This window comes from Ixodes scapularis, unplaced genomic scaffold, assembly GCF_016920785.2.
Source record: "Ixodes scapularis isolate PalLabHiFi unplaced genomic scaffold, ASM1692078v2 PGA_scaffold12__126_contigs__length_90152505, whole genome shotgun sequence".
NCBI lineage: Eukaryota > Metazoa > Arthropoda > Arachnida > Ixodida > Ixodidae > Ixodes > Ixodes scapularis.
In genome coordinates, this window is record NW_024609838.1 from 81,939,043 (window position 1) to 81,953,443 (window position 14,401).

Here is a 14,401-nt window from a genome sequence, read left to right on the forward strand (position 1 = left end):
CTTGGCTGAAGACGTTACGCTATTAGTGCTGCCCAGTCTCTATAACCAAGAGTGGTTCTGGACAAGGTGTCTGTCGCCACCCAAGGTTAGCCCTTGCCGCCAAAGGAGTTGAAAAGGAAAGAAGAGAAATGAGAAGAGTGAAAAGGAGGAGAAGACAAGGGTGAAAGCAGAGAGGGGATAGTAGAAGTGGCGACTAGACTGAATCATCCTGGCCGGGCCTTACCAGGACTCCCGTCTACGAGAAGCAGGGGCCGAAGTGGTGTATTGCCTCGCCCGGGGGGCCCCGAAGGGTCCAAACCTACCCCGGGCTCGGCTCAACCACCAGGATGCCCTTTTCTCCGGACACGGGAAAGCCACGCACAGCCATACGTGGGCGGGCGAACCCGCATGGCTCGGGGTCCGTGGAGACGCCACTCTCCAAACACCTGCTTTCACGGGTGTCCCCTGCGGGGTCGCGAGTTGTGAAGGAGCTAGCTTCCACCGCGCTGCACCCGATTTATTCCACGATCCGGAAGGTGCATGACGCGTCGAAGCGGCACCCCGGTTCCAGTCGAATCGGTTTTGCCACGAGTCCCGGCTCCACGCAGACCATGTTGAGGAACTCTCGCGAGCCGAAGTCGGGCAGCTCGGCGGCCATTTTGGACCACGGGTTCCAAACCACTGATCGAAGAAAAAGGCGCAGAACCGCTAAGTTAGAATGCACCATTTGACGTTACGAGTTTACGAAGCAGAGCAAGAGATACAGCGACCATAATTTAAAAAAAAAAAAAAAAAAAAAAAAAGACCTAAAGCCGGGGTCACACTACTAATGCGGACCGCAAGATCGTCTGCTTCTTTTGCAGGGGTTGTGGTGATCATAGAGTTATTACAATAAACGCTAGAGGCTCAGCTGGCGCTAGTGTCTATGGGACTTCCGGTTGCAAATTAAGCAGACAGCATGCAGTCTAGATTTCCAGCCTCCCTGTGTATTCCTATGGGAAAACGCGCGTGAATTTTGTCTCTTCGCCGGAAAATAACATCAATAACTTTTGTCATTTCGGTTGTACCGGATAGTATGTACCTTTATTGGTATTGTGAGAACATTTTTCTTTACCACTGAACGATGTTAAACTTCGCTCTATTTCAGGACCAAACTTCTGTTGCAATGAAGGTATGTAAAAACGAGCGACGATTCTAAGCTAACTAACGATCGAAAGGGATGTAGAGTGTGTTCAAGGTTTGCTAGCATTTCGGTGGTGCTTATATGTTGCTAATTGCCCGTCCTTTCATTGGATGAAAATGACTCCGTCGTGCATCTTTACGATCGGTTAAAAAAATACTCAAACGCAAAAAAATAAAGCACGTGAACTACGAAAGGTGTGTCGTTTTATTATTTCCTATGTCGGGCACTTTTTATCGGGCACCTGCTCTCTGGCTCCTGCAAAGATTTGGAGAGTGCGGGTGATGGGTGAGGATTTGAATTCCCAGAACAAGCATCTTCGCACACATTCATGAGCAGGAATGAAGCAGTACTTATTGATTGCAAATCAGACTATATTACATGGCATTCAATTTATTTTGATCGTCTGCATGCACAAGGAGTTACTTATGTTACTGCGTAGTTCTTGCCGTCTCTCTTGGTTTTCCACGCGTCCTTCGTTTGTTTGGCATGTATATCCCCCATGCTGGAAAGCGTCGACGCCGTGTTCGAGCTAACAGTGTCCCACTGTGCACATAAATACACGTACGAAGTGGTTTTAGCACCGTTTTTTATGCCACGAATTTCAAATAAAAACGCCGTAGCTGACCAATTATTTCGTCTGCGTGACTGAGAAATGTTGCAATGTGCCTAGTTCGTACAAATTATTCGTGATATTTGTTCTTATAATCGAGCGCAGAGAGAAAATGCACTCGCTTTTTCCCATAGAAATGCATTACCGGAAGTCAATTTCTGACTACTCGCTGTCTGCTTCAAAATGCAACTGCACACTAGCGCCAGCTGAGCCTCTAGCGTTTATTGTGATAACTCTATGGTGGTGATGTCAGAGCGCCGACCTCTGATTGGTTCTGAATGAATGATAGGGGGCAGACATCAAGGCAGCTTGCTTTGAGGTCTACCCACTCTCCTTCAATCAGCCAATCAGAGCTCGACGTCCTTCTGACGTCGCCGCACATCTTCCGCAAGAAGCAGACGACTTGCTCTCCGCATACACCATACAAAATACATGGTGCTCGCTGCAGACATGATGACAGAATTATCTTCGGACGCGCTTCACGCATGTTCCAAGTATCTTCCAACATGTCTGCACACAGCTTTGGTAGGACCAATGTGAAAACTAAGATGGCAACATTCAAGGAAAACAGCCAGTGCCTGCACACTGTCTTTTGTAAGATGTATCATTGAGAAAATAAAACCGTGTTTTCGTCCCGTGTAAATAAACTGCGTCGCAGGAAGTTTAAACGCCATGAGATTGTGATGCTAGCGGTTAAAATAAAACGCGAAAGTAACAAAAAAAAAATAAAAGAGATGCTATTTGGAGAAAGAGCGACTAAGTTCTCTCTGAGCCGATGTGTACTTAAGCCTAATATCGTCACAACAAGAGCTGAAATTGTGGACGCACGTGGAATTCATGTAAATAAGAAACGCTGGTCATCAAGAAAAAAAAAAAAGGATATCGATTTCTTTCTTTTTGACGAGATTTTCTTTTTCATTGGAATACATGCTACAGGCGCCCACAAGGTCATTTCTTGTTTTGAGAATATTAGACTTAATTGGACGTCAGCTCTTAAAAAAAAGTCTTTGCTTTATTTTTTGATTCATTGGTGACATCATGACAATAAGGCGAGTAAGACGGAGAGAGACCAGATCGATTTTTAAGCATCTTGCGACGTCTTAGGACCAGCTTCGCTGCAGCGCATCTGGTCCCAAGACATCGCAAGAGGCTTAAAAGCCGGTCTGGTCTCTCTCCGTCTTACTCGGTCGGAAGAGTGTGAACGGGCCTTAATAATCCCTGTAGAAGGGGAACAAATTTAAGGACTAACACAAATCTCCAAACACAACTAGGTGACCGGTGCGCGACCGGAAAAATCCGCCTGGTCCTGGTTTCGAATCGGGGACCTCTCCATTTCCACTGGAGCACTCTACCAACTGAGCTAACCAGGAGATAAGCGCCGTTCACACATATGCAACCGAGTAAAGGCCCGTTCACACTCTTGCGACCGAGTTAGACAGAGAGAGACCAGACCGGTTTTTAAGCCTCTTGCGACTTCTTAGGACCCACTCCGCTGCATCGCATCCGGTCCTAAGAAGTCGCAAAAGGCTTAAGAACCGGTCTGGTCTCTCTCGGTCGTACTTAGTCGCAAGAGTGTGAACGGGCCTTAAGACCGAGAGAATAGACGAAACTCGAACTATAAACAAAACTCGAACTACTTTCAATCTATCCAAGTTAAAAGCAGTCCAACTGTACGTAAGGTAACAATAGCAGAAGACTACCAAACCGCAAGCAGTCTTTCGATTTAAAACGCACTCCATTCCTCTTTCAGGGGAAGTGCTCGTGTGACCGGGAGGGTGGGTGGTGGGGGGGGGGGGGGGGGGGGGGGGGGGGAGTGGGAGCAGCGAGACGCACTTTAACACGTGAAGAGCCGCATGCGGCTCGCGAGCCTTCGGAGAAAAGCGAAGACTGGTACACCCAAAAGCGGGTAAGAGGAGAGTTCCTCCTTCCCCTCTTCTCCAACTGCTTGGGTTACGCTGTCCTCCCTTTATCTTTGGTAAGAGCTGTTACGTGCTTCGCCCCCGTACAAGGGCGCCGCCACTTTGAAATATCGTCACCTCCAGGATGGACGAAAACATCGTTTTGTTGTCGCCGCGCCAATAGAATACACCAGGGATGGGCAAAATACATGCAAATATGTATCGAAATACAAATACAAAATACCTCGTCAAAAATGTATTTAATTACAAATCTAATTACATTGCCAAAAAAACACTTAAGTACAAGATACAAATACAACCAAATGTATTTGGTCTCCTCCAAATACTTTTCCAAAACATTCCTCAAAATTTGCGTCAGCGACTTCAGGGCACCTGCAACGGGTTTCTGGGTGTCTCATTTGAATTTTGCATCGCACACTCGGGAGATAGTGTACGAGGCTCTAGTATACGTAATAGAAATATAATCACAGAAAATGTAATCAGCTTGGACGTTACAGGGGGGAAAAAGCTTTAAGCAGCTTTTTTTTGTCGATTACATTTTGGTATAGACCGACAAAGAACCGAGACGACCAATACGCGCAGAACTAGCAAGAGAATTTTTTATTGTTGCAACTCGCAGCAGTTACGAAAATCTGGACGACCCGCTCAATTAGGATGTTCCAGGCAAAAACATGGATGGAAATCAGGCTGGAAAGCATCACAAGTTGTCACAGGCACTCATTTAACCAGTCTGCATGTGAACGTCTTTTTCGTCACTATTCTTTCCCAGGACTAGCACCGTAATCACAAAGTCACTAAACGCTTGTGCTTGATTGAGAAACACTTTATTCGGTGCAAAACATAGTTTTCTTTCTGCTCTAGACAGTGACAGTAAATTTGAGGGATGTATTTTCGCCCACAAAATTGTATTCAATTACAATTGTATTTGAAATACCCACGTTTCAGTATTTAAATACACACGTCAAATACATTACCCAATTTGTAATTAAATACAAATGCAAAATACACAAAGTATTTGAAATACTGCCCATCCCTGGAATACATCTAGGATAGATGCGTAGAAAATATTGTAAGGGTGCAGGCGAGCTGGTGAATTTTAAGACTGGGGTAGAGAAGACACATCAAAAAGTAGAAGGGAGAGAAAAAAGAAAGGACAACGTCTCAAATGTCGTTCTGTCCTTTCTTATTTTTTTTTCGTCCCTTCTACGTTTTGCTCTTTCTCAGGTTAATTCATCATGGTTGATATAAGTGTAACCGTCATCCATTCTCGTTTTGCTTCCCCGTTAGATTTTTTTAATACTATTTACGTGTTGAAAAGTTTTATTATTTTTTCATCGCCCATACCGGATATGCCTACAAGGTGGTTGGGGACGACAGTACACGACAAGTGTCCATAGGCCGTAGCTTTCACTGCTTTGCCAAGTTACGGTGAGAGGAAGGCAAGCTGGGGATCGACGACGTGAAAATATGGCATATGGATACCCCCAAAACATGACCCGAGCTATGGCACGTGCAGCAGCAACGAGCTAGATAATTCAAGCCAGTGAACCATCGCGAACGATAGTAAACAAATAATAAATAAAAAAAGGTAGAAAATCACTTACCTGTGTCAGGCAAATTTTTCTTTTCGATAAGAAGAGTTCTGTTTCCGCTGACACCAGAGAGCGTGTGACGGTTCTGGGTCTCCTTGTAGATGCTGCAAATCGGAGGCGACGCATAAAGTTACACGGGTATCCGGAGATAATTCGCGCCACATCTCACTCACACGAAATATAAAAGGAATAAAACACGTCCTGCTCGTAGACATGATAATTGCGCCGTGTTAAGCGTGATTCACATGGTGTGAATTTCATGCGATTTCGGAGCTGCGGCTTTGAGCCCCGCAGCAACCACTACGGATCTTTTACCGCACAGGCGGCGTCCTAACTGCGAAATCGCGAGAAATATTGCACCATGCGAATAAGGCCTTAGCTATTTGGACCAAAAAAAAAAAAAAAAGTGTCACAACGCGGCTAAAACAAAAAACAAACAAACATACACATCGAAAGAAACTGCAAGTTTTGCCCGGGCGCCGAAGCGCATGCTATTTGCAACTCCAACGGCTTGCACTAAATCTTCTCTGGTTAGCACCTCGGCCGCCAGGCCGCGTTAGTTTTAGCTGCACGTATGTATATGCGGTCGCTCCACGTATGTCTCCTTTACGCCTTTTCCGCTGGGTTACGTCGCCTCTTCTGGAGTTGCGAATGTCGGCAGGCGCTGCTCCCTGTTTCTTCTCTGCGTGTGACTAAGCTTCGACAGTAATTCTCCGCGCAAGCATATTTCCTATCCCAGTATAATCCTCTGGGTATTGCAGCCAACCCCGACCCTGTTCGCAACTCCACAGTGTGCCTAGATTTCAGAGTTTTTCCAACTACTCAATCGGGGTTGAATTATGGGTCGCGTTTACAACACGAGCTACGCGACAACGCAGCGCACATGAACTTGCGACCAATCGGGACAGATGGCGTTCGCCATTAAATTGCAAGCGCTTTCCATGGTCCGAGTTCCTCTCTCTCTTAAATCTAGGCTCTATACACCTCTTCAAGGTGGGCGCCGCCATCTTCAATCCTGGAACTTCCGGTATGCGTGAAAACATCGCCTTCCTCTCGCCTCGCCAGTAGAACATGTTAACATTTTAATTGCAGCCGTCATTCCTTCTTGTTATACCCTTCCTATATTTTTTCTTTTCTTTTTCCGGGTTGAAATTTCTTGCTTGTTTTTCGGAACGCATACCGGATATGGGGACAACGTGGCTGGGTACGAGGCTAAACGAAAAAAGTGTATAGAACTCCAGTTATCAAGTTATTTAAATTAGTGGAAAAGACGTGAAGGAGAGAAGCTGGGCGATAGCGTCTTTCTGAGTGTGCAGCGAATCGTTGCGCGACCTGGCGGCGAAATTATGCACCAGAGGAACGGGGAGAAGAAGGTAGGTTTCATTTGAGAATTCAAACAGGATTTGATGCACGCCGTTGGAGTCGCGAATATATTTCAGCTGTCATGCTAGTAGGCTACTGGTAAAAGGAAGGCTTTCATTGGTGTCTTGTCTCAGCAACGGCTTAAAAGTGCTGTGCAACAATTTTTTGACTTTTGAGTAAATACCACTTAGAATTATTAATTTACATTCATAGGTTATAAAGCACGCGTTAATTTTTTTTTTTTCACGCAATGGCAGCCGCATAAAAATATAGAGGAAAAACGAACAGCCTTAACCCCCTCACCAGAACCACAGATAAAATCAGACTTTTGCCTATCTCAAATACTCTACTCAAGATACTATATTTCAAATACATTTTGAAGTATCTTGCAAATACCTTTGTTCGAGAGCATTCGATACTCTATCTTCATTATATTTCTGAGTGTCTTGTACTCATTACCCTACTGAAAATAATTATATGAATCTAGTGGGTGATTCAAAGGAGCTGCCAGGCTCTTTAAATCGACCTCAAAATTCGGTTTCTTAAAAGGACCCTACAATCATATTTAAGCGTCTAACTTTTTTTGCGGTTTCCGCGTCTCTTGGGGTTCGGGCAAGCCAGCGGGCACGGAGAGAGTAATTAAAATTTAAATATCAGTGCGTCATATTTTAACCGGACGACGCGGAAACCTCCTCCACTGACGAGGGCGACCCGCGGTACCGAAAGAGCGCAAAATGTAACGTCTTAGGTTCTGGGCTTACTACTGGTCAGAGCCGCTAAAACTTCTTTTTAGTCGAAATTCAAAATACAAGTGTCGCGAACCGTTTCAATTATTTATAAAAGTGGTTTTTGTTCAGTATTTTAGATCAGAAAAGAAACGAATGCAGTTTATAAAGTACGGAAACAAAAAATGACTCGTCGACATACCCGCCACCAAGCGGTGGAAAAGGCGGCGCATACTAGAAAGGGGTAGTGGGATGAGGCGCCGGCACGGAAAGGCCCCGGATGTACGCGGCGGCGCTGCGGTCGTGTCGACAGGAGGATCTGACCGACTCCGAGCGTTCCGAAGGCTTTCGACGAGAAGCTTTGTCTTGCGGTTTGGCCGTTTCGCGGTATGGCAGCGCAAAGTGGCTCCCATTCTGAACTGATCTTTTACCCCGTGCTTGCTGTCGCTTGTGGCCAATGAAGAGTCATGCCGAATTAGTGTTTAATTGCGCAGCGAATGCAATGACAGCCGCTCTGACCGCCCGCTGCATACAGCCTATCCAGAACATGCTTTAGTGGCGCCCTCTCGCGCCGTCGACACGGAGTGCGGCAGCCGTGAGCGCTCGATGAGCCCACTACCCCTCGTCTAGTTCACGGCCACTCAAGCAACCAAAAACGTCATGAAGGAGGCTATTTTTTGCTTGTTTTTGTAATTTTAGTTTGCCTGTAACTGTAAAAAGCGAAATTCGAGAAAAGGAAAGTTTCATTACGCTACTACGCCAGTGCGCTCAGGTTTGGTGCAAATTAAAAACCAGTAAGAAGTCCTTACAGGGCCCCTTTAACCTATCGCGCTACGATTTTGTGCAGCGTTGCCCACAGATGGTGCATTTTTTTTTCGTAAAATTTGCAAAGAGCGAACTTACCCCCGGAAAAAGTAAAGAAAGAAAAAGGCTTATAGCTCCGTTGGAAACGCAGCGAAGCCACCGGTATTCAAACAACACGGCGCCGCTTCGCACGGGAGACAAGAGATGGCGCAAGCGGTCGCGATGCCAACCACCGCCAACGAACGAGCGTCCGTTGCCGAGAGCCGGCATCTTTAGCAGACGATCGTTTCGACTCAAAAGCAGTGGTGTCGCAGTCCCCTTTACGGATGGTTACAGCGGTAAACTCAGCAGCATCGTCACAAAAGTCTGTCTAATCTATTTGATGTTGATCCAGTTCTCTTCGGACAAGTATCGCGGCTTTCGGCACTTCGTTTTTTTTTCTTGTTTTTTTTTTGTGTTTTAAGTAACTGGCAATAGGCCCTGATAAATAACGTATGGCGAAACTCTGAACTTTTTGTAGTTTATACGAGCTTCTTAAGGACAAGGACGCGCATCGGTTGGTTTGTAAATGCAGGCGCGGACATGAGAGGCGTACCCGTATGCCGATGGTATTCCATTGAAGCACTGTAGGGCACGCAATGCTTCGAGTGCTTTTCTTCGGGTGGATGTTGGGTTGTAGCATTAAGCTATATTCAGGAATGGGAGCACTGCCTGTAGGAAGCCGCATAGGCTCTATGCCCACGAGGCATCAATGCGATCGAGATAAGCGCATGCCATTTCTGCTGCCGTTCTGATTAATTTGATCCAGCTCGCCGGAGGTTTTTCCGGAGCTTACCGCGGTGATCTTTGTGAAGAATCAGCCGTTGAGGTTTGTTCAATTTTATTAACACCAGTTGAGAGTTCAGATACTTTGACAGAAGCGCCGTTGCACGTCGACTTTTTGGTGCCAATGGGAATGGTGACACCGGGTTCTGGCTTACTGGACGCGGTTGCAGAGTTGTAGGTGGTCTTTTGATCATTTTTTGAGGATGGGTCTTGAGTGCTGCGGTATAGCTTAATCTCTTATCGTCAAGGGCTGGGGCGCGTGTGTCTTGCACTGAGGCTTCTCCACTTTCCTTGGAGGGGCTGTTGGTGAACACATTGTGAATGTGTTCTTGCATTGCTCCCGAAGTCTGCTTTACAACAATTTTGGCAGAGCGGCAGTCAACGGCATTTCACTTCGCGTACGTGACGACATTCTGCTCTACTCTCCATTGTGAACAGGCCGGAGATGTAGCCTTATGTGCTTCTCTACAGTTGACGCACTTAATCACTGTTGATTTGCACAACGCGTGCATGCGGAAGCGTGGGTGCATGAGACTGCGAAGTATCCCAAAACACCACAGTGGCGACACTAAATTGGACGGGGCTTGAATTCCGTCACTTGGTGTCGCACTCGTCCTAGCAGCACAAAACTTGGCAGAGGTGAACTGTTGAATGTTAGCTTTACGACACCTGTCACCCCAAGACGACGTACTCTGGCTATAGGCGTCCATCCGATCGCCGGTTTTCTAGAATTTCAGGGTCTGATAGTTCGGCATCAACATTTTTGATGACATCAGTCGATGTGGGACTTTCGAGGGATTGCTAGGCCCCGACAGAGACACCACAAAGTTCGGGACATCTCAGCAGCGTCCTCGTTGTTTGTGCGTTGGGAGCATCAACGGTAACGGCGTTGACGCGATCGTTGGGGTGGATCTGAAGGAAACATTCTGGGCAAAGCTTTTCTAGGGCGTTTGAAAGCCTCGAGCTGCTTAAAGTTGCTAGGTTTTGGTCAGGCTTCGTAGCGACGAAGATTACTGTCAGTCCTTCACGGACGTTCGGCTGTTTGCGAACTGTTCCTTAACACGAAGCAGGGTCGAACTGTGCTTTGTGTGAGCGCTTGCGTGATCGTGCCTTGTTCCGCTCTTCGTTGTTGGTGTTGCTCTCTTCCATGTTTTCTACCCTGGTCTGGGATGAGTTCGCTACTGACTCGGACGTCCAGAAGTCTGACGCGGTGTCATGAACATCCTGTGCTGAGTCGTTCGGCATGCTGTGTTGTCCAGGAGTGATGTGATCTGTTGATACTTGTTTCGTGATGTTGGTGGTGACGCTTTGTTGAACTTTGGACGTGGATCCAGGCATCTTGGTTGGAGTCTGGAAAAGACCACCCTTACGAGTGACTTCCCACTGGCTACTGCTCAGATGTGGCCAGTAGTTTAGAAGCTTCTTATGCTTGGTATTTGAAGGTCACAGCTGGTAATAGGCTGTCAAAAAGGCTGCCGAATCGACGGAACAAAAAAGTTTACATGCTCGACCTCAGGCACTTCTCTTTCTCCTCGGAAGCTTGGTGGCGAAATCCTAGGAACCGCATTTTTGACAACTCCAACATCGATACCCAGGACTTCGTCATCGAGTTTTGCGAAAGAGAGACCGAAGAAAACGTCCGCTTTTAACCTTGAAATTACACGGCGAAAAGGAAGCTTCTTGGTCAGCGGCGCAGCGGGAGTGCCAATACGCTTGTGGAAATGAGAAACATTCCTTCCTAATGTTGTTGCATAGTCCCTTTAAAGAGATACTGAATTGAAAATTGAATTATACCTCTCACGTTCAGATATTAGTTAAACACGATCAACAAACTCTGCTGACAACCGCAGGCCTGTATTTTGGACGGATGGCTTTTTTTTTTTCGTTCCAAACGGTTGATTCGAGTGAGCGTTCGAAGAGCAACCATCGGAGAACGCGATGCGTTTCGGGAGATCCGGAGCCTCCGGCATGTTCGTGACGTCATGTGTTGATTCACGGGCAAGGCTACATGGAGGCTGACGTTGTTGTGAGCTTCGCCACTTGGTGGTGTCAACCGACCGTTCGAAATGGCCGATGTCTGGTCAGCAGAGGCGAAAAAGTGATTCACCTCCCCTTCAAAGTCACCTCTCCCGCGGGAGAGAAGGGAAATCCAATGGGGGGGGGGGGAGGAGGGTTGCGGTAGAACAAAATTTATGCAAATTAAAAAAAAAGAGGAAATGACGAAATGTTATTCTAGGTGGCGCAAGCTGCCGCCCGTTACAAAGGTTATAGCCATTACCATCCATCCATCCATCCGGTTTGGCCAAGTTTGACGGCCTGCGGCGCCGTACATCCGCGGAGCGGCGCAGCTTTTATGGGAAGTTTGACGAAACGAAATTCGGGAACATCCACAAGGTGCAGTTTGATAGTAGTTTTTTTTTTTTTAGTTTTTAATATAGCAGGGTGTCGAACCGGAACCGAACCGAACCGAAAACAGGAACCGAACCGGTATTTTTTCTGGAACTGAACCCGAACCCGAACCGTTATATTGTTATCGCGATGAACCCGAACCGGAACTGAACCGTAAAAAAAATAACGGTTACCGGCTCATGTCAAAACGGTTCGGCCACGCGCTGTTGTTCCGGATTACACCATCATGACTCGCGACTATGAGATACTCTGTGTTAGAAGAAAAAACTGCATTTACTCGGTTTTTTATCGTCCACCAGGTGGAAATGTTTCAATCTTTTTTAACTTTTTAGAAGAACTTCTTTGTTTCGCAAATGAGGAGAGATGTAAACTTTTTCTTGGTGGAGACCTAAATATAAACATACTCGAAGAATCGCGTGTCAAAGACGACTTTCTTATTCTACTTACATCAAATAACTTTTGTAATTTTATAAATTCTCCCACTCGTGTCACATCCTCATCGTCCACATTGCTTGATGTTTTTATGACTAATCAAGAAGTAAGCTCGGTTAGTGCTGGCGTTCTGGAATATAGTTTAAGTGATCATCTACCCATATTCATGTTGATAAATAATATAACGTACCAGAAAATTGAAAGTGAGAATGAAAACAGAAGGACTATTAGGATCCGAAGCATAAATTCCGCCACTTTAGAAAAATTTCGTGAAACTATTTCAAATACAAATTGGGACCCGGTTTTTTCCGCTACATCTGCGGATGAAGCGTATAATGAATTTTTAGCTATTTTTAAGAAGATAAATGAAAACTCTTTTCCTTATAGGCAATTGAAACAAGCTAAAAAGAACCGCAAGCCATGGGTAACTAGAAAATGCCTAAAATTGATTAATAAAAAAAAATAAACTGTATAGTACGTTTCTTAAAACAAGAACTCCAGAAGATCTTGCTCTTTTCAAAAAATGCAGAAATACAGTGAATAAGGTTCTTCGCCAGTCTAAACAAACATATTTTCATAATTTATTTAATGAGACATGCATGAAGAGAACAGATCTTGTATGGAAACAGCTAAACCAAGTGTTAAAACATAGCCCCTTTGAGTCAGCTCTACAAGAAGTAACTAAAGAAGGTGTAACATTACAAGGAAAAGCTCTCGCAGAAGCTTTTAATACGTATCTAATAAATCTTGTAAGTAGCATACATAGTCCGTTATCAATGGCCTTTATGAAACCTAGAAATCAACACAATGCCTTTTTCTTTCCAACAGACGAACAAGAAGTATTTTCCACAATGTTATCATTTAAAAACAGTAACTCCTCTGATATAGATGATTTCCAGATCAAACCAATTAAGTATGTATTAGATGTCTTGGCACCAGTTTTAACACATATTGTGAATGCCTCATTGTATAGTGGTGTATTTCCTACAAAAATGCAGATTGCAAAAGTTATTGTTTTGTTTAAAGGTGGAAACAAAAACGAATTTTCAAATTACAGACCTATATCAATATTACCTGTGTTTTCTAAATGCCTTGAAAAAATCATTCATAATAGATTAACAAGTTTCTGTAAAAAATTTGCAATAATTACAGACTCTCAGTTCGGTTTTCGCAAAGGCCGATCAATGGAATTGGCATTGTTACAACAGAAGGAGCTAATTTTGAAGTCTTTCGAAGAAAAAAAAATTAATTTTGGGTATTTTTATAGATTATTCTAAAGCGTTTGATCGTATCGATCATATTACTCTCATAAAAAAAACTCGAATGCTATGAAGTCCATGGTGTAACACTTGATATTATAAAATCATATCTTAATTTTCGGCGGCAATGTGTTGTAATAAATGGTCAAAGTTCTACCGTTCAACCTATCAGATCAGGAGTACCACAAGGTAGCATCTTGGGTCCTCTTTTATTTAACTTGTATATAAATGATATTGTTAACATCAGTAGAACCCCCTCTTTCATCATTTATGCTGATGATACTAGCTTATTTTTTTCAGGCACTGAAATACAGGAACTGGTATATGAAACTAACACCACACTACAGAAGCTATATGAATGGAGTGTAGTAAACTCGTTAGAAATTAATATGAGCAAAAGCAAGGCGGTCCTTTTCAGACCTAAGAATAGAAATGTTAGTTCCAATTTTAATATTGTTTTTGGCCTCTCTCAAACTGAACTCGTTCAAAATGTGAAAACGCTTGGAGTTTATTTTAACAACCACCTGTCTTGGAATGATCATATTATCAATATAGCTAAAAAACTTTCAAAAGTGTTGGGAAAATTGTACCAGTTTAAAAATATACTGCCTTGTCGTTTAAAATTGCTCATATATAAAGCTCTTTTTGAACCTATTTTAAATTACTGTAGCTTGGTGTGGAGCACTACAAGCCAGTCCAACCTAAATAAATTACATATTCTTCAAAAAAAGGCTGTCCGCATTATACGAAATGTGTCTTTTGACCAGGGTTGTAAAACTTACTTCAAAAATGTACCTAAGATACAGTTACAGTTACTCATACAAAAATGTACCTAGGTGCGTATCTAGCTACTCGCTTAAAAATGTACCTAGGTACAGGTACAGTTACTTCAAAGGTACTTTTTATTTTCACGTCAAATATTTTTCTCAAATTTGTCACTTTATTATTAGAAGTAAATCCTTTGTATACTGGGATGTACACAAAAACAAGTTTGATAAACATGTTTTATTAGTGTCAATGGGCCCGCCCTATTCCCGCCCTGTTCCCGTGCCTAGCAGCGAAGTCAAAGCTAACGCGAGTTCAATGTTCTGTGCATTCCTGAGTCCTGACTCGCGCGTGGGCTCGTGCAGAGTGGGCACCGTTACGGGCTCCATGCGCGCGCTTGAAGCTTCGGCTGCGCTCGCACCGAAGCCGAAACGAAGTATAGTTGAGTTGCACCAAACTCTGGATGTAGTACTGGTAAAGCCTCACCGTCCTTTGCGGAACACAAAGCACTGCGGAGGCGCGTGCACGCACGTGCTG

The 14,401-nt window shown here is 44.5% G+C and overlaps 1 protein-coding gene across 1 annotated transcript in view; it reads right to left on the minus strand.

The window, feature by feature from the left end:
* Positions 1-475: 475 nt before the first annotated feature.
* The window catches only part of LOC115319949 (putative glucose-6-phosphate 1-epimerase), a 56,281-nt gene continuing 42,355 nt past the window's right edge, over positions 476-14,401 (minus strand). Inside the window, exons 10-11 of the mRNA XM_029980021.4 lie at positions 5,296-5,387; positions 476-660 (exon numbers count right to left, since the gene is read on the minus strand). Of these exons, the coding sequence (XP_029835881.3) occupies positions 497-660; positions 5,296-5,387 (256 nt within the window). The 3' untranslated portion in view covers positions 476-496. The remainder of the gene's footprint in view (positions 661-5,295; positions 5,388-14,401) is intronic.